Raw genomic sequence first — 27,477 nt, forward strand, 5'->3', positions numbered from 1 at the left:
CCTTCTCTAACCCTCTTCCCGACTCGCTCACCTTCGCTAACCCTCACCCTGACTCGCTCACCTTCTCTAACCCTCACCCTAACCCAATCCACCTTTTCTAAACCTCACCCTGACTCGCTCACCTTCTCTAACCCTCAGCCCGACTAGCTCACCTTCACTAACCCTCACCCTGACTCGCTCACCTTCTCTAACCATCGACCCGACTCGCTCACCTTCACTAAACCTCATCCTGACTCGCTCACCTTCTGTAACCCTCTCCCTGACTCTCCCACCTTCTCTAACCCTCAACCCGACTCGCTCACCTTCACTAACCCTCACCCTGACTCGCTCACCTTCTCTAACCATCGACCCGACTCGCTCACCTTCACTAAACCTCACCCTGACTCGCTCACCTTCTCTAAGCCTCACCCTAACCCAATAAACCCTTTCTAAACCTCAGCCTGATCCACCCACCTTCTCTTACCCTCACCCTGACTCTCCCACCTTCTCTAACCCTCACCCTGACTCGCTCACCTTCTCTTACCCTCACCCTGACTCTCCCACCTTCTCTAACCCTCACCCTGACTCGCTCACCTTCTCTTACCCTCACCCTGACTCTCCCACCTTCTCTAACCCTCACCCTGACTCGCTCACCTTCTCTTACCCTCACCCTGACTCGCTCACCTTCTCTAAGCCTCACCCTAACCCAATAAACCTTTTCTAAACCTCAGCCTGATCCACCCACCTTCTCTAACCAGCATTTCCCAGTTCCGGTCCTCAGAACCCCCTGTCCGTCTCTGCTTCAGCACACCTGATTTACTCATTTGCATTACCTCCTCAGGTAGACATCAGGCGCTGCAGATGACTGTTAATCACTCGTTAATCTAACCCTGTCAGGTGTCTGTATGGCAGCAGGTAAACTCTGATGTTTGAAAGGGCAACAATGAAAACATTTAGAGCAGGGTGTTCTGAGGACCGGGATTGACAAACACTCCCCTAACCCACTCCACCTTCACTTAACCTCACCCCAACACGTCCACCTTCACTAACCCTCACCCTGACCTGCCTCCCAACTCCCTCTCCAACTTAATATCAGACTCTGTCTTCCCTGCTGCTAGAAAACACCTTCAGCAAGTCCGTGTTTTGCTGCTGGAAGCCTCAACATCTTTTTTTGTCGTCACAGAAAAGAATCACTTCCCAACTAAATCAGAGTATCCATTCTCTTGGTGGGCGCACAGTTTCATCTGATGTCAGAGCTAATCACAGCCAGCTCGAGTCTTTCACCACGATGTGACTTAGCAATTCAGGCTCATCATCTCTGGATGCACGGGTAATGAGATGTCAGCTGTAGTCCGTCAAAGATCTGCGTGGTGACAAAGGATGAGCAGCAACCAGATCCCAGGATGAGTGAGGGTCGGTGTCATGGCTCCTGCTGCTCAGTCTCAACTTAAATCACATTCCCTCTACATGTGTAGTGGTATATTTAGGTTTATTACACACTTTACAGAAATTCTCATTTTATTCTGCCTTCAAAATGTGAATAACACAGTTTCATTTGCACTATCAAAAAATGGCACAAGTACAAAAAAATTACATACAAATAAACACCTGAGAAAACTTCTTTTCAGAGGAGATGTTTTGGGGGGAAATCTTATTCATGCAGAGCCTTTTTCCGTAAGAAATTTGGGTTTTTCATGTCTGTGAATTCCGGAGAAAAACAAGTGGATAGAAAGATGATTATTTCTACTAAGATTTTACATTATTTTTTAAATTGTCTCAGCAAATCAAATGCACCTCGTCAAAGCCCAGCGGCGGCGGCAGTAAGCAGTTGTTCAACATATCAAAGTATCACAAGAGCATAGTGACACGTTTCAGGCAACATATCTGGAAGATACAAAATAACCAGATGTTCTCACAAAATGAGGCCAGAGTGGAATTCTGAAAAGATTGTGATGCAACCAGATAAAACACAACATAAAAAAACACCATGGAGAAATGATCACAGACACGAAATGATCGATGAGACATTGACAGACGTGGAAGCTCTAGAGCAGGGGTGTCAAAATGCGGCCCGCGGGCCGTATCCGGCACGCAAGCGGGTTAAATCCGGCCCGCGAGATGGTTGTGTAAACTTTATTTTCATACTTAACTACATAGAGTGAAAATAAACGTATCTTTGTGAGCAAGTTTTCTCTGTAATGAGTATAAACAAAACAAAGCTGCGCTCAAGGCTCACACAAGAACTTGAATCACATCCTGAAGTTGGCCGCCACTCAGGATGTGACTTCTGATATTGATGTGCTGGTGAAAGCTAAAAGATGTAAAGTAAAATGAGTCAAATATACTTTAAGTGCTGCATGAAAGTGATCTAGCCATGTGATCTGTAAGCTCTTTGAATCACTAAGGAATGTTTATTTATTGATTTTTTTTTTCAAATTTTCAAGTACACTTCAGGTGTTGTACTTGTACTATTTTGGATACACCGTCCTCAGGCTCCAGCCTTGTTTTATATTGATTGTATTAAAACAAAGAAAACAATCTGAAGTTGTTTTTAATTTACCGGTCCGGCCCACTTGGGACTAGATTTCCCTCAATGTGGCCCCTGAGCTAAAATGAGTTTGACACCCCTGCTCTAGAGGGACACTACATGTCCACAAAGAGATGCACTCAGAAAGATAAAACATCTGCTGCAGAAAAAACAATTACTACAGAAACTAAATAAAAATACTAGATAATGAGATCAGAAAGTATTCCACTTCATCAAAATTCATAAAAATATGCGAACTTGAAGCAATATAGTTACAGCCGTCCTGGAAATGTATCGTTAGATGCTTTCAATCTTTATTATGATGTGAGTGGCAAACATATTTACAAACTTCTTCATTATTCAGATGAAAATCTCTGATTTATAAACAGTGTTCTTACATTTATTAACATGTCGGCTGAGAACAGTTTGCCTTAAAAAGAACAAACCCTTGTGAGCAGAACTCTACTGCCACCTAGTGGTGAACTGGAGTCCCGGAACACAAAATAAGTGTAGTTTCCAATAATAACAATACAGAAACGAATGTATGGATTTCAGTTAGTGTCAAAAAGAAAAAAAAATATTAAAGCAATTCCACTAATAACTAAAAGCACATACTAAGTAAAATTAGGAGTAAAATAATACCATTAACAACAGTAGCAATTATAATAATACAGTTTCCAGAGTGAAAGTGACCAATTACTTTAAAAGTCTTTATTTAACTAAAAAGACATTCACCACTCATGTGTCCTGTTATGGAATATTACATTTAAATGAGAACATTAGAGCATTTCTCCGACATGTAAACAATTATACTTTTTTTTGGAGAAACAAGAGAAAAATAATCCCTCCCAAAAAAAATTTTATCACTTTTTTCAGTTTCTTTTTAGATTTTTCCTGAAAACGACAAAAAGATCTCCCAACAAGACATCCAGTATCTGAGAGTAAATTCACTGCCGAGGCAGCGTTAACCATTTCTACACAGGCCCTCGAACGTTTCACACCATTTTCTTGTTGAAAAAGAGAAATTACACAAGGTGCTCGGATTCTATCGTGCCAGATGAATTAACTGATATTTTAAATCATGCTAAATGTTTTAGCACTCCGCTTTAGAGTCCATGAAGAGCACGCGTCATGCAGGAAACAGATGACGCCCGTGCTGTTTGCGTTTCATGAAACGAGCCAACGTGTTGAGGTTTTAGGGATGAGACGCCACCGTTGGAAGTGTTGCCAGAGGTTTGTACATCCGCGTGTCACTATGGGACGTCTGACTGTACATGTTGTTGAGTGGAATCGCGAACTGCCCTGCTTGCCCCGACCCCTCCTCGGTGTTTATAGCGTAGGGAACCTTTGACTTAACGGCCATGTTTAATTTGAAGAGCACATTACGCAGAGCGGCGCGGTATTCTTTCCTGACCAAGCAGTAGATGACAGGGTTGAAACAGCTGCTGGTGAATGCCAAACAGTTGGCCAGGGGGAAGAAGTACGTCTGGGCCGAGTAGAAGGATTTGCTGATGTCGAGGATGTCTAGTTGGATCAGGACACTCCAGAGAGTGAGGACGTTGTACGGGAACCAGCAGGCGCAGAATGACAGCACCACCACTGCAACGGACTTTGATATGTCGGCTTTTCGCCGAGAGTTGTTGCCGCCTTTTAGCTTGTGTCTACAGAGAAAGCGCAGCAGACGCAGGTAGGACAGGGTGATGATGGCGTACGGAAGCAAAAATCCAAGCACCACTCGGACGAGCTGGTTTATCCCGAGCCAGGCCGTCCCATCCGGGAAGCGGAGCAGGCACGTAGTGTCGTTGCCCACGTTTATGAGGTCTGCAAACACGGCTCGAGGCGCGGCTGCGATCAGCGCCCCGGCCCAGATTAAAGCCGTGGCCACTGGGAAAGTGCACGATCTGTTGCACAAGGAGGAGCTGGGTTTCAGAGCTGTTGCGACGTAGCAGTATCGAGTCAGGCTCATGGCCGTCAGGAAAAAGCAGCTGGCAAAAACGTTCAGTCCTGTGAGTAAGGACACAGCCTTGCACGTGGCCAAACCAAAGGGCCAGCTGTAGTCCAGGGCGATATCCACGGCCCAAAAGGGTAAGGCCAGGGAAAAGAGCAAGTCAGCCAGGGCCAGGTTGAAAACAAAGAAATTGATGGTGCCTGTGGTGATGGTATGGGTGGAATAAAGCAAAAGCATGACCAACAAGTTGCCCAGCACTCCAGCTGTAGCCACAATAAAGTACACCACCGGGATGAGGACTCTCAGCCAGGGGGATCCATCGTCTAGGAACTCGGTGCCATTATTCATGCTGTGAAAAATCAGCTGGGAGTTGTTGCAAAATGGAGCTATGCTACAGCCATTCAAGATGTTATTATAGAAATCGGCACTCTTGTAATCGATGTTTGACATTTTTCTACCCCGAAGGCCTCGGCGATTGGGGTCAGGGCAGAGTTATCCTTGTAAAATCGAGTAAACAACAAGGAATCAGAAGTTCTGGCTGCTTTGTGTTTACTGGATGACGATCATCTGGCCCTGCGAGGGAAGAGGAAATTATTACCTCATCAACGCTGCAGTTCATGAGCACGTAAGTAGATTAGGTTTGTAAATGAATTACACTCGAGTGTCAGCCGCAGAGCCAGATGACAGAGTCAAAGACAAGATCTGAGTTTCACCTTTAAAATCAACATCATCTAATACGAGAATTCCTTATGGTCAATATTTAAATCATTAAAACCTAGAAGTAGGCGTTCGTGTATTATTATTAGAGACTTTCATAATAAATTTGAGGTCTAAAATTTTATGTATTTTCTGGAACTTGGAGATAAATTCAAAGTTTTCTGTGACTTTTTTTTTTGCATATAACTGTTGTTAGTCATTCACGTCTAACTGCATCATCATCAGCATATAGAAAACATGTCCTTTCTAAGGAAATTACAAACAAATCTACTTGGCACATTAATTTAGTTTAAGCCATGTGTCTGGTAACAATATACCGTCTCAAATCGGTGAATAACACCCACGTCTGAAATGCAAAAAGTTGAAAAAGTGATATTCAGAAGTTATGGATAAAAGCAAACCTTACCCGAAACTCCGATGGTGCTTAATCTTCAAAGATACGTATATTTCTGCAGCCGCGAGCTCAGCTGCTGGACTGCATCAACAGCAATAACACAGATGTCACCCACCACCCACTCTGGATTCTTGCTCCACCCCATCGTGTTTTTCTCTCTGATTACTCATAAACACCAAGAATCAAAACAAATGAAGAGGGGGGAAAAGCTACTGCTCATAACTTGCGAAAATATAGAGAATTAGTGTAAGTTTTGTTTCTTTGAACTCCTGAACTTTTGTTTTTTTTTCTCCCAAATGAATAGTTGTGTGCATTTTTTTTCTTTTCCCATCTTCCCGTGTAGAAAATCCAATGAAAATGTTGAGAAAATATATCTTTTATTTATGCATGAGTTAGTTTGTCTATTGGAAAAAATCTCATGAACCACCGGGTGGATTACAGTGGACTAGTTACAAAGTTCTCTTTGGGAATCAATATAATTCAAAATGGCTGCCAAAGTTAATTTTTCAACACAAAAATGCCTACAATGTAGAGCTGGACGATACGGCCTAAAATCAATATCATGGTACGTTGAGGATTTCACCTCAATAACGATAAATGGACGATATCTACATTTATGCGCAGAAACAAAAATTGTCCACTAGATGGGGCTGTCACGTGTATTACATCATGTACCTCAAAGGAACACGAAGGTCGCCAACCATCTTTTCTTTCTTTTATTATCGAATTTATTGAAATGGGGGGAAAAATTGGTTAGAGTCAGAAATTTTGATAATTTTTCAATTTATTTCCAGCCTTATGGCAACATGATCAGTTTCACATATCAAGCTAAAATCTGTCACAGCTATGACTCATTCCCACTGGAGAATATCTCCAGATTTTAAAATTATCTAAATGTTATGGAACAAGCCACAGGGTGACCCTATGAAGTTTATATTGATTTAAATACACGAGGGAATTTATAGTGTTGGCTAGAGTGCCAACTCCTGCTAGCTGCTAGCTGGATGCTTCTTCATCTCCAACTGTAAGCGGTCATCACAGGTTTACAACACGTCCGACTGATCATGTGTAAACAAGCCTTACAGAAAGGTTGTTCTCTAGATTGCTAAAAAACTCTGGGTTCATGTTTCGTGCTAAATTGCACTCAGTTATTGGTGTTGCAGTGGCTGCACGCACACACACACACACACACACACACACACACACACACACACACACACACACACACACACACACACACACACACACACACACACACACACACACACACACACACACACACACACACACATATATATGAGATCAAAGTAGCAGGGGCCAAGACATATTCCATGTCCCCAGCCACTTGGGCCAGCTCCTTCGGGGGAATCCTAAGGCGTTCCCAGGCCAGATGAGAAGCTATAGATTCTCCATCGTGTCCTGAGTCTTCCTTTAGGTCTCCTCCTGGTTGGACGTGGCTGAAAAGCCTTACCAAGGAGGCATCCTAACCAGATGCCCGAGCCACCTCAACTGGCTGCTCTCGATGTGGAGGAGCAGCGGCTCTACTCCAGCCCCATTTAGGCTGGGTGCAAAACAACCTCATCAGCCTGACCGTTATCCTATTTTAACGTATTTTTACTGTTTCTGATTTACATTTTTGCAGATTCCTCTTTAACTGAAACACACACTTTAAACAGGAAATAGCCCATTTGTTCCAAGTTTTTTGGATTTTCTTTCTCTGTGGGTCTTTTCACAGTTTCACTAGTATTGTTAAAATGCATTATATTCAATAAGAAGGTTGAAATGTATTTATTTATTGAATCATTTGTCTTCTATTTATATCAGGGGCGTTGCTTCCAGATTGGATTGAGCTACAGAAATGACTCTTCGTTATGAACGGTTGATCGTGGAAAGAACATCAGCAGTGAATGACCAAATGAGATTAGGATGCCAAAGGCGGAAGGGTGAAGAGTCTGATTTATCCGGGTCTGTTTAAAACGAGGCTTTGTCATTAACCAAAAGCACAAAAACACACCAATCTCTGAGTTTACCGACATTACTGTAGATCGGGAGAGAATAGATCTCTGCGCAGAGCCGAGTGTCACCTCTCAGCTGACCTAAAGTCGAAAAGTCAACAACAATAAGGAAACCATGAGAGCCAAATAAAAAAGAATATCACTGCTGCACAACAAAGTATACTTGTGATTTCCAATCATGCTAATTAAATAACAAATTACTGTGAGCACCAAAATAAATTTAAAAAATCAGCAAGAAGAGAAGAGTTATTGGACAAATTGAAAAGTAAAATTTTTAATTTACACAAATTTACGCAGAGTCCCAGTCAAGCATGCCACCTGACCTGAATTTAACCCTTATTTTCAGGGAAAAGTGGAATAACCCAGGAACTCTATAAAAACAACAAATACCCGATACAAATCCCAGCTTTGTGTTTTATTTTTTATTTCATTATTTCCTTGTGTAATTATTTCCAAACAATGATTTTCAATTAGGGATGCTCGATATTTGCATTTTTATACCGATGCTCTGATATTAAATTATTTAAATTTTAATGCTAATGTCAGCCGATATTTAATGGCAGATCGACAATATCGGAGATCGCTAATGTGAATAATTTTGTTTTAATTCTTTGCCATTTTTGTTCATCACATTTTATTCCTGATATCTTACTGAAACATTCACTTAAAAAAATAACAAACTAACACAAATCTAAAAAAATAATGATACGTTTAAAGAAAAGGTAATTCAATTCAATTCAAATTCAAAAATACTTTATTAATCCCAGTGGGAAATTGATTGTTGTAGTAGCTCAGAATAATAATAATAATAATAATAATAATAATATATCAAGTCGTCAAAGAGTTGTTGTATATTACAACGGCTGTTGGTAGGAAGGATCTCCAGTAGCGGTCAGTGTTGCAGCGAAACTGAAGAAGCCTCTGACTGAAGACACTCTTCCGTTGTCAGACAGTCTTGTGGAGAGAATGCTCAGGGTTGTCCATAATTTTCTTGATTCTCTGGAGAATCCTTCTTTGCATTATCTCCTCCAGTGGTTCCACAGTCGTCCCCAGAACAGAACCAGCCTTTTTTAGTAGGCTGTTGAGCCTTTTCAGGTCCCTGCTTCTGATGCTGCTACCCCAACAGACGATGGCTGAAGAGATTACACTCTCAACAACAGGCTTGTAGAAGATCTGCAGCATCTTGCTACATTGAAGGACCTAAGCATCCTCAAGAAGTGCAGTCTGCTGTGTCCCTTCTTGTAAACGGCTTTGCTGTTCTTTCTCCAGTCCAGTCTGTTGTCCAGGTGAACTCCAAGGTATTTGTATTCCTTACAACCTTCATTTCTCTCATGATGGAAACCGTGTTTGACTCCACCCTGTTTCTTCTGAAGTCTAAAATCATCTTCTTTGTTTTGTTCACGTTCAAGGTCAGATGATGTCTCTGTGTTGCCCTGCGATGGACTGGCTCTCTGTCCAGGGTGTACCCCGTCTAATGGCCCGTTGACCGCTAGAGGTAGGCACCAGCCCCCCCGCGACCCTACGTGGACTAAGCGGGTTCGGAAGATGGATGGATTTTCTCGCCAGGAGTTACACAACTGTCCCTTTTTCACCTTTAGTGCACAGATTAGAGTTGGTTATTTCCCAATAACCAAAAACAAGACAAGGTGTCCAATTAGAACAATAATATCTTAAATCCATTATTAGACAAATGACGTTTTAGATTATTTGCTAGACTAATGTCCACAACCACAGAGTTTGGACCCAAGTGTTGCAGTGAAGCAGACAGTGAGTCGTGCACAGATGTGACTTTGTTGCCACCTTTTCAATTCAATTCATTTCAATTCAAAATTCAAAGATAAGGGTGAAGAGTCTGATTTATCCGGGTCTGTTTAATCCTAGGGGGAAATTAGGGTGATAAATAAAAAACAGCACTTTATTGTGTCAACAGGAGAAACTTGAGCCCTCTAGTGGAGAATACCCGAGCTAAAACAAACATGTTTTTAGACGATAAAACTTAAACGTATTATCTTAGGTGTGTTCTTGCTGTGTCTTTCTAAATCCATGCTTTCGTTCTTTTTTAAACACAGAAACAGTTTTGTTTACCTGTTTGTAGCTACAGTTTCGCCGACGGCTGCCGGCTTCTTCAGGCTGACGCTGTTTCTGTGTTTAAAAAAGAACGAAAGCATGGATTAAACGTATTATAATTGAAATTTAGAAAATAAATTACTACTAACAAAATATTTTAAGATTTTTTTAAATATATTTTTTACTGGTGATGGCACATATTGTGGTCTTATTTGTTAGAAGTGTTTAAAGGTTTGGACATGAAGTCTTTTTGCAAATTTTATTTATATTCTTATGTGTGTGTTTGTTTTGGGTTGGTGGTTTGGGGTTGCCCCCTGACAAAATGCCTAGGACCGCCCCTGGATGGTTATGTGTCAGTTTTACATCTGTGCATTTTTCAACTAGACAGATTTTCAGGAATCATCTTGTACATTTAGACAAGATAGATATTTTCTGCTGTACAACTCATGCTTTAGAGCGGTTTAAAACCATTTTTAGTGATTTTGCATAAATAATTTGGAATTTAAGACAATTCTTCCAAGTTGTTTAACTTGGAGCCAAACAATGTAGTAGAATTCTCACCTGCTTTGAAACAGAGCTTTCTTCAAATGATATTTTACTGGCCCTGTCAGCTGTACACCAAATAAATGTAAAGCTTTTTTCTGATAACCTATTTTTTGGACAATTTGGAGATTTTTAACAACGTTTTCTTGAGTGGGGATCTTAACTTGTTGAGTGGAGATTTGAACTTGTTGAGCGGGGATTTGGACTTTGTTTTTTGGCACCCCCGTGTGGACGCTTGACAGAATGACCTTGTGAACAACAGATGAAAGCAACAATGGAGGTTTTTCTTTGTTTATTTCAATTAATATTGATCCTGATGCCATTAAATCCTACACTAGAAATCTAGACACACAGTAACTGAAGGAAAATGATTTTGCTCTGCATGTCGGTCTAGCCACGCTAGGCGGTGATGGGCCTGTGAAAACTCCGCTGGTGGTCGATTCAGCCCCGGTAGTGTAAACCGCGGGAAATTCAGAAGGAGGGGGAGGAACCGCGGGGAAAAAATCACTGCTAGCAGGGAGGTGACCCAACACAGCCTCAGTGACAATAATAATGATGATGGCTGGGTTAGTTTGGGAGAAGAGGAACAGTATTCAGAGTGGATCAGGCATTTTGATGAGCCAGCTGGATACTGTGGAGTCAGGGATCTGTCAATTCAGAACACATTGATTTTCTGTCAGTTTTTTTGGATGAGGAATTCTGAACCCTCATCACAACTGAAACTAACCGATATGCTCACCAGTATTTAGAGAGGGAGGAACTGAAATCTAGCTCCAGAAAAGCCTGAGATTGAGGATTATATATATATATAATAAACCAAAGAAGGGATGAGTGAAATGTGTTCATGACACTGAAGCACCAAAAACAGTGTTCTTGATTGATACGCAGTAAACATAACAAAATACCAATAAAGTACTAAGTATTATATATATATATATATATATATATATATATATATATATATATATATATATATATATATATATATATATATATATATATACATAGTTATATGTTTACATAGGAATATGTATATATGTATCATAAACAATAACAACACTAAGAAAATAAGACAAAAACATAAAAAAACAACAAAAATCTGCAAATGTGATGCAATCCAATATGGCTGCCACCTGATGATGTCATAATATGCAAATTATGTGCGTGAATTTGTTCCTTTCACAAAATTTGGCTCATACTGAAGATTTTTCTAATTTACAATATTCCCCTATCTCTAACCATATTTAAGCTACAACTTCTTTAAATAGTGATATGAAAAATTCATATTTTACTGAAAAAACTATGGCGTCTAAAGGGTTAAGTCCTTTATTTACAAAAAGGATGTATTTGCGTCTTCTTCAACAGTGTATGGCGGACTGCCCCATTGACTGACATCTGTAGCAGTGAGTACATCAAGTTGTTCATTGTCCAATAGCATGCGGAGACAATGTAAAAGACAACCATAGATTCTGCCCCACGTCTGATCTCTCCCTATGGCTCGTGCCCAGACACACATTCACATGGCTTGGTGGGAGAAGAAAATCCTTGATTCTGTGTACATTTGATAGTTTCGAGAGAAAATTGTTAGCATAACCGTACACAAGTTTTGTGTCAGTTTTTAGCCTAGCAAACAATTTTCTTCCTTTGCATGTCAAAGTTGTTTCTGTGAGTGCCCTCGCCACCTAGTGGCACGGTGGAGGTATTTCATTGTGTTTCTCAGGTTTTGTAGAAGGTTCATCTGTAAAGATTTTGAAAGAGGAGAAAAATATATCAGGAGTGGTGAAGGAAGGGCTTTTTCTCCGCATCACAAAGACAAAAACAAATCTAGATAATTTTTATGTAATTTGAGTACAGAAATAAAACCTGACTAATAAAAGCATAGTACCGTAGAAAATAAAAGTTATAGTATTGAATTTAAGGTTTTCTTTTTAAAAACATTGACTTTATTCATATCAAAATGTGTTATGATTTTTTATTAAAGGTGTAGATCACTCATTTAATCAATTGGTAGTTCTCTTTACTAGGAACGAATGCCGGGTAAGACATACTCTGGGGAAACAAAGCCCCAGTGCGCCAGTTTCAGGATGCAGAAATGAGCCATGGCAGAGTTGAGCTTCAGACAGGATTTGGAGTCTTATTTCCTGATATTTTGGACATCTCAGCTCAGACTGACCAACAGCAATGCAACTCTACCACTGACTCTGTTTCTCAAAGTGGCACAACCCAAAAACTATAATTAACACACGATCGTTTATATCCTCTGGTTCTCTGTCTTTTAATCGTGCCTGACGCACTCCGCTCATCGTGTGCTGCGGTGATTTCACCTCACTGACGCAGCATCTAAACGTGCACTCCACTTTGCGGTGAGATCTCTTTGAGCTGTGTAGTTCAAAAGTAACTCGTGAGGTGAAAAAGTAGGAGTCCAGGCGACAGTTTTTCTGGAGAGTTTAGAGGAGATGCTGGAAGTTGAGAGACAGACAGGACAGGAAAATAGTTAAATAAAAACAAGAAAACAAAGAAAACAAAGAAAAATATTTGAAAGTAAAATATAGGTAGATTTATCTCCACTACACGTTTTATAAAACAATAAGTTATACACATATAATATTTATACATTTGATACAATTCAGATCACCTTCAAAACTCATTCACACACCCAGGGCCGTTTCAAGGCATTTTGGGGCCAAGGCCGAACAGACCCCCCAAAAACCATGTAAAGAACTAAGTGTTATAGCTCTATATAATAAAAAAAATAAGGTTGATTTTAAAATTTCAGATAAAGAAATGCTTAATAATTTTGCTCAAATCATATTTGTGGTGGTATTTTTAATTTTGTCATTTTCCCACTATGTGTAAAACTGGACAATGGACTATATTATAACAATTTAATGACATTTATTAATACTTAATGGGTTTTTAATTGCAGCACTTCAGGATTTAACCTTTAGTTTAATGCCCTGCTGACCCTAGAGCGGCCTATTCACCTGCTGCAACCCCCCCCCCCCCCCCCCGTGTGTTTTTGATCTGAGGTAAACGTGCGCGCGCACACCCCTCACCTCTCAGTCCAGCAGCAGCGAATGGGACAGAGGCGCGCGCGCGCACGCACAGATCACCTCGCGCAGCTCGTTATTAACGTTAATATCGTTATCTCTCGCGCCACTCATGTCCCTCCACGCCAGCTGCTCCGCAGGAGACGGGACCTACCACGGGTCAGGTGCGCCGCTGGGACCGAAGCACGCTCAAGTTAGTTTGGCTTATTTTTAGCTCCAGATAAGAGATTAGCTAAGATAGCGCCCTGATTTAGTCGCCATTGTTCCATCAGTGACGGGATTCCTTCAGGAGCAACCTGCCGCCGGACCCTCTTTTTAAGGTAAGAAGCGGAACTAGACGACGGTTAACCGACAAAATGGGCTGTTTGAGTCGGTCCGGAGCGGGATGCAGTGGCGGTTCGGACACTTTACGGAGCTCCGGCCGGGTGGGGTGGTCGTGGGGGTGTTTTTGGAGTTTGCGCTGGCGAAAGTTCACGACAACATCCCGGCGGCGCGTTTCCGACTTAAATGGATGTCAGTTTGTTTGAGCAGCACTCGGAGCGGCTTAACGAGCCTGGCTCAAGGCCACCTCCGTTAGGTTTGATATCTGTGCTTGCTGTGGGTCGGCACAGCTGCGATCCAGCCACCAGCAAACAGCCAAAACTTGAGGGTGATTGCAAACGAGACAGACAACAAGGCTGCCATTGTACCGGATCAGCGGCGGATTAACTGAACTCCATTTCTCTGCACCGACCGTCTGAATGGCCTCCAGCCCCTCTGCTGCTGCTGCCTCTGGGGCTTCAACATCATCTCCTCCTGGAGCTCTTCACTGAACCTGTCAGAAACTTTTTCCAGAACAGACCAAAACCTTCCAAGATCACGGCTTTCTTTATTCGATGGGGATGGAAGCCAGTAAAAACCATCATAGTAGTCAGGATTATCCCCAAAATGCACATCTCAATCAATTATAAGCTTATTTATAACAGAAATTATTCCCAGAATCAGGCTAGAGCCTTGCAAAAATCTGTATCATCATGATAGGGGATGCACCGATTCTGGTATGGACAGCTGATACCGATTAGAAGACAATACCAAAGCTGAGCGCCCATATGTACTGCAGCTTTTCATTACATTTTCCACCTTATTTTCATGCTAAAATGTCACTAATAACGTTGGTTAATGCACACAATTTCTGAAGCTGAATCACTTTTTGAACTCTGAATTTAAATCTTAACTTTGTGCACTGCTCAGTGGTGAAGTCATGCACATAAATAAAGTTAATTTAGAGTACTTATTTATCGTCAGGCACTCCGAGGATGTGCCTGATGATAAATCGGCTGATGTATAAAAAACGGTAAACATCGGCTGACCGGTATATTGGTCTACCCCTAATTGCGATTCTTTTTATAGCTGACCTGCTGATACCAATTTTTCAGATTCCAACGAAACTTGATCAATTAAAAAAATCCACACATATTATTTTTATCGCTGAAAAACCAGAAAATGATAATTCAGGGCCAGAAAATTTCCACATGGGAGATTTTTAGCATAAATTAGCACTTAGCAGTGGTGTTGATTAACAGGTAAAATATATAATTATCGCTGTTTGGTACAAATATCTTCAGACGTCACTTTATTTGGTGAATTTTTAATTATTTTTACAAATATTTCCTTTTCATTGTGGCTTTTGAATGTAGAGGCATCAATTTTAAATGAGCAAATGTTTTGGATTGATTTTTAAAAGGAAGTGTTTCTTTCATAGCCGTGATCAGTGTTAGCATGCGAGGCCTGCATACTTACATCCACAGACATCCAGATGTGATGTCAGGCCTTTATTATGGTCTGGTAATGAAAACAAACAGGCGCAGATTCATGCACTTGCACATCAAGCACCATCCACAGCTCTCCCCTCCTCCCCCAGAGAGTATGTGGCTGACCAACATGTGGAGGAAGTAATCCCAGCTATTAGGGTAATCTCCTCAGCATGACGATCAATAGGGGAGGGTGTGCGACCCAAACAACCAGACAGGAGCAGTGGTGGTGGGGGCAATATTTGTGCTAAGGAAAAATGATTTAATCATCTAGATTAGGTCAGGAGACGGGGGTCTGGACATGAAGGGTTAGGGATAGGCAGGGGGTTGGTGGACACAGAGACAACAGGAGGATGTGAGGGGTGAGACAATGCTGACTTTGGACGGCCCTCTTTTTGTGACAAAGGCTGATAGGTTGGTGTTTTGTTCATATTTACGAAACATTCAATGCCACAGCTAAGAGGAGACTATGTGAACGTCTAATAAAACAGTAAAAACACAAACATATACGGTCTCCATCAACGCTCAACGGAAGTATCTGAGCGAGTTTCCGAGTAAAAATGAGAAATAATTACATTTAGATAGTTCCCGAACAGCCTCCGTTCAAGGAAATGGTGCACTGGCCCGTCCATGCCTTTTAAAATGGGGTGGCCCAGGCAGAGCGCTTGTGCTTGGGTGGCACCTGTGGTTACGTCACCTCTCGCAAAATCTTTTTTTTTTTTTATTCGAGTGAATTTGGGAGCTCCACTGTGTTCAATGAAAAATCCGAGCCTCTCCTCAGCGTGTCAGCAGCCAGAGGCGGAGGAGGTGAGAGAAGGCTCAGATGCGCTGATGGAGATCTTTTCTTGACTGTTACCTCCGCGATGCTCTCTGTGGATGTAAAATATTTGTCAATAACAAACAAATAAATAAACAAATCACCTCCTGTAAAAAACAACCGTAATGGCTCAGCCCATCGCCGATGGTCGATTCATTCGTCCCATCGCCCAACCCTAACTTCACCCACACTACCTGTTTGAAAAATACACCTAAGGGAGGCGTCGCCTGGCAGACAGAGAGAGCACCCTCCCTCAACCCCCCAAGCACTCTTAAGCCCCCTTCAGACAGGCCATGAAAAACGGAAATGTTCCGGACTCTGTCCGTAAGACCTTTGTGTCTGAATACAAACATCCGGATAATGTGTTCCGGAATTTAACCGGACGAAGCCCCTAGTAACAGGTCCGGACTTGTTACGGACAGGGTGGCTGCTTCAGACTGGTGAGGTAGAGTTCCGGACAAGAGGGAGGAGGAGGAGGAGGGGACCGGGGGACGCTGTGCGCACCTAGATAGCTCGCTACTGTAGCATGCGGCGAACCACGGCAGCTCGCCTCCTACGGTACCGTCTAGACGCGCGACGGAGCGCTTCACACCGCTTCAGTGATTCCTTTAACCATTGAGCTTCATCATCCAGGTCTCTTATGCGTCTTCGTGTGCGCAGAATTATGCTTAAGCGCCTCGTGATTTTTATCTTGAGAGGCGCTATAGAAATGATGTTTTCTTCTTCTTAACATAAGTCCGATTCTACCCCCCCATGCAAATAGCATTTATATTTTTATATCACAACCAGGTTGGCGCGTCGCCACGGCAAAATAAAAGCCGCCACACCTTCAAAGGATAAAAAAAAAGTTTAAACTATGTATACATTTTTTGGATATACATTAAAACAAAGTAAATACGAGACATATATAGTCTATATTTGCACATGTATGCTAACAATAATGACAGTTTAAAAAGAATTTAAATATAACAATTCTTTAAAATGCATTTTACTTTGAAAACCCAGCACAACCGGTTTTTCCCCGTGTGCAAAGGAGCCAAACGCGCATCACGCACAGTGCAGTGGGCACCGAGTGGCCAGAGGGACACCAAGCAGTCAGGTTTATGAAACAGATTATATTAATTCTAGGGCTGTAGCGAAGCGTCGATGATGTCGACGGCTTGATTCTAAAAATTCGTTGACGTCAGATCCGGTAGTCGACGTACCGCGCCCACTTGTTGCATCCCCAGGAGTTTGTAAATAGAGGAGGAATCTGCCTGTTTTCCCTCTAGTTCGCCCTCTTCTCCGCCTTCACTAACATCTCTGCCAAATACTGAAGACCCGGAACAATGTCCGTCCGCTACTAGATTCCTTTCCTGTTTTGCCCGCCTTCGTCTCCCGGCAACGGACAACAACTTCTGGGGTCAGATGCGCACTTTCGTCTCTACCGCAGATGTAGAAAATCACCGGGAGCATTTCTCCCTTCATAAAGGAGCTTCTTTCAGACATTAGGAGAGCTGTTTTTGTGGTAGCAGTCTCTCCTCCATGCTGGTCTATTTGCTGCCGGGTGTTTTTGGTTTATTTAAATGTGGCAACTTGAATTTAACGTTGGTAAAGCTACTGTTAGCATTTTCGCTAACAGCTTCTTGCGTTTGGATAAGCTGTTACGTTTTGGTTTAGAGTTAATCTTTTTTGTGGCGTAGATCTCCCCTTTATTACATTTAGAGTGTTGTGGGTTTTCGGTTTAGTTTTAAATATCACCTTGAGTTTGGTTTAACCGCCCAGTTTAGAGTTCGGACCTTTGGAGATCCTTATTTTGGTCCAGAACCCAGTAATCTTTGCCCAGTGGGACATCCCTAGTTACTTGTACTTTTGTTTTTATTCCCCACAGGCAGAATTAGTTTTATTATTCCCAACCTGTGGATGGAAAGATTTATGTATTTAGTTGTAAATAAACCTGATCATCATTTTAACTTTTAAATCCCGTTATTGTCCCTTTCTTTTTGCACACGAGCCAAACTCCCCAGGAAGGGTCGTAACACCACTCGCCTCACACACATGTGACCAAAACAAAGCAGCATGGAGACACTCCATTGTCAACCACCTCTCAGGCAGCAGCCTGCACTCCCAAGTCCTACACGTCACCAGAACATAACCAACCGCAACACAATAAAAGCAGTGTCATACAAAATGGAAGGCCTGTAGTTAGGGCTACTCAATTAATCGAATTTTAATCCCAATTACGATCCGAGTTTTGAACGATTATAAAACTAAACAAGCCGATTATTTGCTCCTCCCACTTACGCTGCCCTGAGTTGCAAATTAAGCGCTCCTCCCACAGTGTTGCCAACTTAGCGACTTTGACGCTATTTCCAACAGCTTTTCAGACCCCCTTCTTGACTTTTTAAATCTTAAAAGTACCCAACGAACACCTCAGAAACATCTCTGGTAACCCTTAGCTACTTTCTGGATTACTGTCGTCGACATTTCCTGCAGGTTAGCTAAACACTCCGCCTGCGCTCCCGACCGTTCTTCAGGACATTAGGAAAGGGAATGATGTAGTGATGTGTCAGTCACTACAGAGACGGTTCTCAGAGCTGGTGTTCTGAGAAAACGTCCTACCCGTAGGATAATTTTTCGGTGTTTACATGACACAAACCCTAACCATCTACTCCACCTAACCAAAAAAAAAAAAAAAAAAAATCAAGTATCAACGTCAATAAAAAGTACTAATACTTACTACTTATCTATTTTCCTGCATATATGACAGCGGAGTAGCATTCCCCTTTTGTGTTGTGCGCATGCGCGCACATGCTCAGTAACAGCGAGCAGGACGGTTTATGGGGTAGGAGAAATTCCCAGAACACCGGCTTCCCGTTGGACTAACCAGAGTGAGTGACACACACACACCGTACCTGCGGGCTCCTGAGCCGATAAAAACAGCTAAATGTGCGTGTGCGGCACGCTAAACACACGTGCAGCTTGCCTGATTGCTGTGAGACCGGGTTGAGGGGGTGGGGGGGGGTGCAGCTGTGGTTGGGACAATTATTACATTAACTGATGGACCTGTAAATAAATAGTTTATAAATAAGGTAGAAACAGATAGAAATAAGTTCCTCACGCTGATAAATAATAACGAACCTCTCTGAGGACACGGTGCTAGTGCACGCTCCTACAGCACCTACACATGACTAAATACGTCTTCGTCTTCGTCTTCCTCCGCTTATCCGGGTCCGGGTCGCGGGGGCAGCATCCCAATTAGGGAGCTCCAGACCGTCCTCTCCCCGGCCTTGTCCACCAGCTCCTCCGGCAGGACCCCAAGGCGTTCCCGGACCAGATTGGAGATGTAACCTCTCCAACGTGTCCTGGGTCGACCCGGGGGCCTTCTGCCGGCAGGACATGCCTAAAACACCTCCCCGGGGAGGCGTCCAGGAGGCATCCTGACCAGATGCCCAAACCACCTCAACTGGCTCCTTTCGATCCGGAGGAGCAGCGGTTCTACTCCGAGTCCCTCCCGAATGTCCGAGCTCCTCACCCTATCTCTAAGGCTGAGCCCGGCCACCCTACGGAGGAAACTCATTTCGGCCGCTTGTATCCGCGATCTCGTTCTTTCGGTCATTACCCAAAGCTTATGACCATAGGTGAGGATTGGGACGTAGATCGACCGGTAAATCGACAGCCTGGCTTTCTGGCTCAGCTCCCTCTTCCCCATGACAGATCGGCTCAGCGTCCGCATCACTGCAGACGCCGAACCAATCCGCCTGTCGATCTCCCGATCCCTCCTACCCTCACTCGTGAACAAGACCCCGAGATACTTAAACTCCTCCACTTGAGGTAGGACCTCTCCCCCGACCCGGAGGTGGCAAGCCACCCTTTTCCGGTCGAGAACCATGGTCTCAGATTTGGAGGTGCTGATCCTCATCCCAGCCGCTTCACATTCGGCCGCGAGCCTACCCAGCAAAAGCTGAAGGTCAGAGCTGGATGAAGCTAGGAGGACCACATCATCCGCAAAAAGCAGAGACGAGATTCTCCTGCCACCAAACTCGACACACTCCACACCACGGCTGCGTCTAGAAATTCTGTCCATAAAAGTGATGAACAGAACCGGTGACAAAGGGCAGCCCTGGCGGAGTCCAACCCTCACTGGGAACAGGTCCGACTTACTACCGGCTATGCGGACCAAACTCACGCTCCTCTGGTAAAGGGACTGAATGGCCCTTAACAGAAAGCCACCCACCCCATACTCCTGGAGCGTCCCCCACAGGGTGCCCCTGGGGACACGGTCATAAGCCTTCTCCAAATCCACAAAGCACATGTGGATTGGTTGGGCAAACTCCCATGCCCCCTCCATCACCCTTGCAAGGGTATAGAGCTGGTCCACAGTTCCACGGCCAGGACGAAAACCACATTGCTCCTCCTCTATCTGAGATTCAACTATCGATCGGACCCTCCTCTCCAGTACCTTGGCGTAGACCTTTCCAGGGAGGCTGAGGAGTGTGATCCCCCTATAGTTGGAACACACCCTCAGGTCACCCTTCTTAAAGATGGGGACCACCACCCCGGTCTGCCACTCCCTAGGAACTGCCCCCGATGACCACGCAATGTTGTAGAGACGTGTCAACCATGACAGCCCTACAACATCCATAGCCTTGAGATACCCAGGACGAACCTCATCCGCCCCCGGGGCTCCGCCGCTGTGTAGTTGTTTGACTACCTCAGCAACTTCTGCCCCCGAGATCGGACAGTCCATCCCCAGGCCTCCCAGCTCTGGTTCCTCCTCGGAATGCGCATTGGTGGGATTGAGGAGCTCCTCAAAGTATTCCTTCCACCGTCCGACTATAGCCTCAGTTGACGTCAGCAGCTCCCCATCCCCACTGTAAACAGTGTGAGCGAGTTGCTGCCTTCCTCTCCTGAGGCGCCGTACAGTTTGCCAGAACCTCTTTGGAGCCGATCGATAGTCTTTTTCCATGGCCTCACCAAACTCCTCCCACGCCCGAGATTTTGCCTCGGCAACTGCCACTGCTGCACCCCGCTTGGCTATCCGGTACCTGTCTGCTGCCTCCGGAGACCCACAGACCAGCCACGCCCTGTAGGCCTCCTTCTTCAGCCTGACGGCTCCCCGAACCTCTGGTGTCCACCAGCGGGTACGGGGGTTGCCACCACGACTGGCACTGGCCACCTTATGACCACAGCTAGCAACAGCCGCCTCGACAATCGCAGAGTGGAACAAGGCCCACTCGGACTCAATGTCCCCCACTGCTCACGGGACGTGGTCAAAGCTCTGCCGGAGGTGGGAGTTGAAGACCGTCTTGACAGGTTCTTCTGCCAGGCGTTCCCAGCAGACCCTCACTATGCGTTTGGGTCTGCCAGGTCTACGCGGCATGTTCCCTTGCCATCTGATCCAACTCACCACCAGGTGGTGATCAGTTGACAGCTCCGCCCCTCTCTTCACTCGGGTGTCCAAAACATACGGCCGCAGGTCAGATGATACGACTACAAAATCTATCATCGACCTGTGACCTAGGCTGCCCTGGTACCAAGTGTACCGGTGGGCATCCTTATGTTCGAACATGGTGTTCGTTATGGCCAAACTGCGGCTTGCACAGAAGTCCAATAACAAAACACCGCTCGAGTTCAGATTAGGTGGGCCGTTCCTCCCAATCACACCCCTCCAGGTCAAGCTGTCATTGCCCACGTGAGCATTGAAGTCCCCCAGCAGGACAATGGAGTCCCCTGATGGAGCACTATCTAGCACTCGTCCCAGGGACTCCAAAAAGGGTGGGTATTCTGAACTGATATTTGGCCCATAAGCACAAACAACAGTCAGGACCCGTTCCCCGACCCGAAGGCGCAAGGAAGCTACCCTCTTGTCCCCCGGGGTAAACCCCAACACACAGGCAGAGAGTCTCGGGGCTAACAAAAAGCCAACCCCAGCCCTCCGCCTCTCACCCGGAGCAACTCCAGCAAAGTAGAGTGTCCAACCCCTCTCCAGGTCTCGGGTTCCAGAGCCAGTGCAATGTGTCGAGGTGAGTCCGACTATATCTAGCCGGTACCGCTCAACCTCTGCCACAAGCTCCGGCTCCTTCCCCGCCAGCGAGGTGACGTTCCATGTCCCAAAAACTAGTTTTCCTGTCCGGGGATTGGACCGCCAAGGCTCCCGCCTTGGTCTGCCACCCAATTCGCATTGCACCGGACCCTTCATGTTTCTCCTGCGGGTGGTGGGTCCACAGTTGGACGAGCCCATGTATCCGGTTCGGGCTGGGCCCGGCCGGGCCCCATGGGCGAAAGCCCGGCCACCAGGCGCTCGCTCACGGGCCCCAACCCCAGGCCTGGCTCCAGGGTGGGACCCCGGTAACCCTCCGGGCCGGGTACTCCGACTCTTCGTTTTAACCGCCATGAAAGATCCTTCTAAATACATATTATGCAACATTTTGTAAACATCAATTTATTTGCATTTATTTGTTATAAATGCCGCTGTATAATTCTTGTTGTCAGTATTTGCAAGATATTGTATTTGGGTCTGTACTGGTTAGACTTAAATGAGTTAAACCAAGGTCTATAGCCCTAGGGTCATAGACTATGAGCTATAAGTATGTTGGTCTTTTTATCCTGGGAATCAGGAGTTCTTTTAGTGATCATCTTGTTTCTTATTTTTGTCCTGATTGCGCCCTGAGCAATTTTATGACAGAATAAAAACAAATAAAATCAACATTATTCGAAAAATCGTCTAAAATAATCGAGATCTCAATTTCAGTCACAATAATCGTGATGATTATTTTTGCCATTATCGAGCAGCCCTACCTGTAGTGTTTATTCTCTTACAGTAACAATTTATCCATTTTTTTGAGGAATTTATTTGAGATTTGTTGGTTTTTATTAACTGTGCAATAGAAAAATAATCATTAGATTAATTGTCTAAATAGTCATTAGAATAGTCAACTATTCTATAAAATAATCGTCAGAATAATCGTTTTAAAAGTAATCATTTACCCCCAGCCCTATTCTAGAATTACTGTCGCTCACAGCAAGCTGGGCTTCCTACCGCGGTGACTCACTCACACGTCCCTCTCCTACATTCATTGGTTAGGGAATTAAAACATTAGGATTTCTAATGTTTTAATTCTCGTGTAACCAGTGTGCTTTTTCTGTTTAGGAGACAAACCCCTCCTCCGTAACCAGGTTATTTGTACGGAAGCCTGGAAAGGTCAAAATTCCTCAAACGTATTTTTTCCTACTGGCTGATAAAAATGTATTGAATAGAACAGAATAGATGCATTAATCCCACAGTGGGGACATTCACTCATTACAGCAGCACACACACTTAGAGAATAATAACAAGATTACAGGTAAAAGCGATTCCAGCCATGTTTGCTTTTATAACTTCAATAACTTCATGCTGGTGACCCACATGAACATAATCCTCTGTGTAGTGGACGCAATTACATCATGAAGTTAGCTTAACATGATAGTTTACTTATGCTTAGCAAAATACAATAACTGGTGATATGAGTATTAATAACTGACAGACCCTAGATGGAACTTAAATCATTTTACATTAATTATAACTAAAAGTTCCTGGGAGACATTTGTGACACGTAGCTGTAACTCTTTACTGCTGATAGATAGATGATGAGAGAGTCCTTGTAAACAACCCCCCAGACAGCGAACAGTCGGCACCCAAAGTACCACATACACCCAAAAACACCCAAAAACATACAATCTTATGACTCAGAATGACCGTCTCTGCCCTCCCCCCAACAGCCCACCACCACAATTTAAAAAAATCCTAGAGGAAACCCTGCACAACATATCGTACTGTCTACCTGTATTGTAATATATAACGTATTTGCAAGATTCTTGCCACATTACACCCCTAATGCAAACACAATTTATTAGTATTTACATTGCTGCTCATTTCAATTGACTCATAAAGAGTAGAGATTAAAGACCAGACACTTTGCTGTACACGTACAGAATGACTCCCAAAAATCACGCTTCCATTGTCAAGCTGTTTCAACTACGAAGGAAGCTGATCTACCTGCTGAAAGGTACATTCATGCTGAGTGAGCATCCTCCACTCTGATGCAACCACCATATAGCTGGAATGCAAGCTGGTTTCAGAGGAAGGCTAATCGTGTTAGCCTACTGTGATTAGCTTCACTAGTGTGTATTCTGCAAGCTGTTTGGATTTTGAATAAACATTTTGTAAGCTGTCAAATAAATTTAGTAGAAAAGGGAATTTGCTTTGTGAAACTAAACGCTGAAGAACCCCAATGTAAAAGAGTGTCATAGGAAATGAGAAACTCACAGAATTTCATCCATGAGCAGCAAAACGGAGATAATACTCTATCCAATACTCCACAGAAGATTTTCACCATCAGTTACCACAAAGCCTGTAATTTGTTCAGATGTTTTACTTCATTTGCACAATGTAGCACCACAGCAGAGCATCCATTTCCCCAGAGCATGAAGTGTACTATACCAGCTGGAAAGATTTAAACCGCCGGCGTTTACAGATCTGGTGAAAAGCACATAATTACTCTTTTCCACCAGAGAAAAGTAGGAAAGGTGGAAAACTAGTTTCCTGCACTTGAAATCAGTTTTAAATGAAAAGAAAAGTCAAATATCGTAACTACAAATATTTTGGTGCTCTACGGCATGTGAAAGTCCACGTCTCTCCAGATTGTTGCAAAACATTTTGCATCAAGTAATAAACTAATTGTTTATTTAAATATTACTTGTTAAGATTGTAAAGATAATATGGTTGAGGTAAAGCTAGGTAAGAAGCATTCCTCACAAGGCAGAGGATCGTCTTCTTCACTGAAACAAAATACTGGTGTAATGAAGTTGTATTCTGGCAGAGAACATTTCCAGTTAATGGTGAGTCAGATGAGTTCCTGAAAAAAAAATAGAACTTGTCCTTTAAGTCTCGAGTAGAGGAGCTGGAGTTGAAACTGTCCAGATGGAAGATGGGAGGGATGAGCAAGGCGTTCTCAGATCCCTTCTGTTTGGTCCCATTGAGACAGAGCGAGACGAGATTGGATGGGTCTGAGGGAGTCGGGTTACCGTTGGCCCATTCTACTCCAGAGGAGCGCTGGTGTTAAAGATGCAATACCCCTATGGGAAACCTAATCCAGACCCTCCTGCCAGCTGTCATGCTTTTGCTCCTGGGGAAAAATCGCTAAGCAGCTATATCACCTTACCGGTCTACAATCCTTACCTTGATCATGAAAGAAAATGGGAAATTACACTCATGTCCTTACAAATCAGCATCTACTGTGTAACCCGAGAGTCTTGATAAGGAGCAAAGTTTAAACTTTTTATGTCAGAGTAAAAGTACTGTAAAAGAAAGTTCTGGTAAAGTGTTCAGAAATATCTACAAAGACCACGTATACACGTAGCCGGGTATACCATACCAACTTTATTTCTATAGCACAATTTAAAATACAGCGTGAGAGCTGACCAAAGTGCTGAACAGGCAGGATCAATCAATACAAAAAAGACAAAAGCAATGAGGATCTAAACAAGGCATCAATAGCAGGTAAAAACAGTAGAAAAAACACAACAATAAAAAACAGTGAAAATGATAAAACGAGTCACTGTCTGAAAGCCAAGTCGTAAAAGTGGGTCTTTAAACGAGACTTAAAAACACAAAGAGGATGCATGCCTAACTGTAACAGGCAGTGAGTTCCAGAGCGTGGGGCAGCATGGGCAAACACACGTTCATCTCGTGATTTTATAGCACATCCGGGGAGTGCAGAGAAGCAGGAGGTGCACTGACCTCAGCATGTGCATAGGTACATGGGGGTGAGCCGTTTGGACACATAGGGAGGTGCTGGGTCATGTAAAGCTTCAAAAACAAACATCAAAATCTTAAAAAGTACACAAAAAGTGATAGGGAGCCTGTGGAGACGTGCCCGGTCTGGGGTGATATGGCTACGTCGGCTTGTGTTCGTTGAAAACCTAGCAGCAGAGTGTTGGACGAATCTGCTGCAGGGCTGCATGGTGGCACAGTGGTTAGCACTGTTGCCTCGCAGCACGAAGGTCGCAGGTTCGAAACTCGGCTATGGCCTTTCTGCGTGGAGTTGCGTGTTCTCCCCATGCATGCTTGGGTTTCCTCCGGGTACTCAGGTTTCCCCCACAGATCACAACATGCCCTATAGGTTATAAAAAATTGTAAGTCGCTTTGGATAAAAGCGTCTGCCAAATAAATAAACATAAACATCTTGGGTATCCCTCAAACAAAATATTTTTTCTACTGTGTGATCTGTCATCCACACGAAAGTGAAGATATACGGCAATAACCGACGATTCTTTTAGAAACCTCAGACCAGAGTGGACATTTGTGAAATATCCATTGTCAGCATTTGCTTGTGGACGTAAATAATCACAGTTTTACGTTTCGCAACGTTACTCCTCTCGACAAAAAATGCAAATGACACTTGTGTTTATACTCGCTAGTTTTTACAAGCTCGATTACTGTTCTATGTAGAAGGCCAAAGGCGAAAGATGAGGATAAGGACGTTTATTGCCTGTCACGTAGTTATTCCACATTCAAGGAATGCTTTTCATCAAACAAGCCAACGGTTTGGGGAACTACTGCCACCTGCAGTCTTGGCATGTCTATGAAAGTGTTTCACAATGTACTGAATGCTTTTTTCTCTGATAACAAGGTGGTGTAGACTCAAATTATTTCTTTCAAGATGGACAGGGGAGGATATTTGGTTTAACAAAGACCTGATATCCGATCTGAAGCTTTGAAACGTTTGACTTTTGAAGGAATTTTTTAGTTGTTTTGGTATGTATGCATGATACTTTTGTATGCATGTATGATACTTTTGTATGTACTGTATCATACTTTCAATTAGGGCTGGGCGAAATGGACCAAAACTTATATCTCGATATCTTTTTGCTGAATTCCGATATACGATATATATCTCGATATTTTTCCTCCTGTAAAATATTTACAAGTTAACTCACTTCAATTCCGTTACACTCACTTCAAGCTGTCTTGAGAAATTATAAACATAAATCAGTAGATTAAATGCATAAAAATGTATTGGTTCTTGTCTTTAACCTTAGTGCCTATTCTCTAAGCTTTAGACACACTGGTACAGCTGTCTGTTAACACACACACACACACACACACACACACACACACACACACACACACACACACACACACACACACACACACACACACACACACACACACACACACACACACACACACACACACACAGTTGAGAGCTAGAGGTGTATCAAATGTCCTACAGGCACTTTTTAATTATATAATTTAAATTTCATCTAGAGTTGGGCCAAATAGTTTATTTCTTGTCCAAAGGAAAAAATATATAATTTTAAGTTAAATTTATGATGATGTAATTGCATCTCCTGAAGATCACATGGGTCAATCACCGTGGAGTTATTAGTTATCAGGGCAAACATGGCTGGAGTCTAACAGTATCGGCTCATATCAGCGATTATACTGTAATGACTCAGAGTCTCTGGTTGCTCTTTTATCAGTATTATTTTCGGGCTACTGTCGCCGTAACCCGCGTCTTACAAACTCTTAACTTTTTCAACAGAATCACTCATAACGAAGTATTTACTAGCATAGCTAACCAGAGCGGAAAAAAACGGAACATTTC

At 43.3% G+C, this 27,477-nt stretch overlaps 2 protein-coding genes across 4 annotated transcripts in view; one reads left to right on the forward strand and one right to left on the reverse strand.

Annotated features, from left to right (window-relative positions):
* Positions 1-2,798: 2,798 nt before the first annotated feature.
* LOC107394748 (relaxin-3 receptor 1-like) lies at positions 2,799-6,675 on the reverse strand. The gene is made up of 2 exons (XM_015973832.3): positions 5,578-6,675; positions 2,799-5,027 (listed from the first exon to the last, which is right to left on the reverse strand). Exon 2 carries the CDS (start codon positions 4,902-4,904, stop codon positions 3,702-3,704), a length of 1,203 nt encoding a protein of 400 aa, XP_015829318.1. The 5' UTR covers positions 4,905-5,027; positions 5,578-6,675; the 3' UTR covers positions 2,799-3,701.
* Positions 6,676-8,807: 2,132 nt separating this feature from the next.
* Positions 8,808-27,477, forward strand: part of LOC107394694 (zinc finger protein 516) — a 41,535-nt gene continuing 22,865 nt past the window's right edge. Inside the window, exon 1 of one of the 3 annotated variants that reach the window (XM_070547438.1) lies at positions 8,808-9,075. The gene's annotated coding sequence lies outside the window, so the exon portion shown is untranslated. Of the gene's footprint in view, positions 9,076-13,254; positions 13,561-27,477 lie in introns of those variants that run through there. The other 2 variants (XM_054745170.2, XM_015973751.3) reach the window with 2 other exon arrangements.

The sequence above is a fragment of the Nothobranchius furzeri genome, chromosome 19, assembly GCF_043380555.1.
Source record: "Nothobranchius furzeri strain GRZ-AD chromosome 19, NfurGRZ-RIMD1, whole genome shotgun sequence".
In the NCBI taxonomy this organism is placed as follows: domain Eukaryota; kingdom Metazoa; phylum Chordata; class Actinopteri; order Cyprinodontiformes; family Nothobranchiidae; genus Nothobranchius; species Nothobranchius furzeri.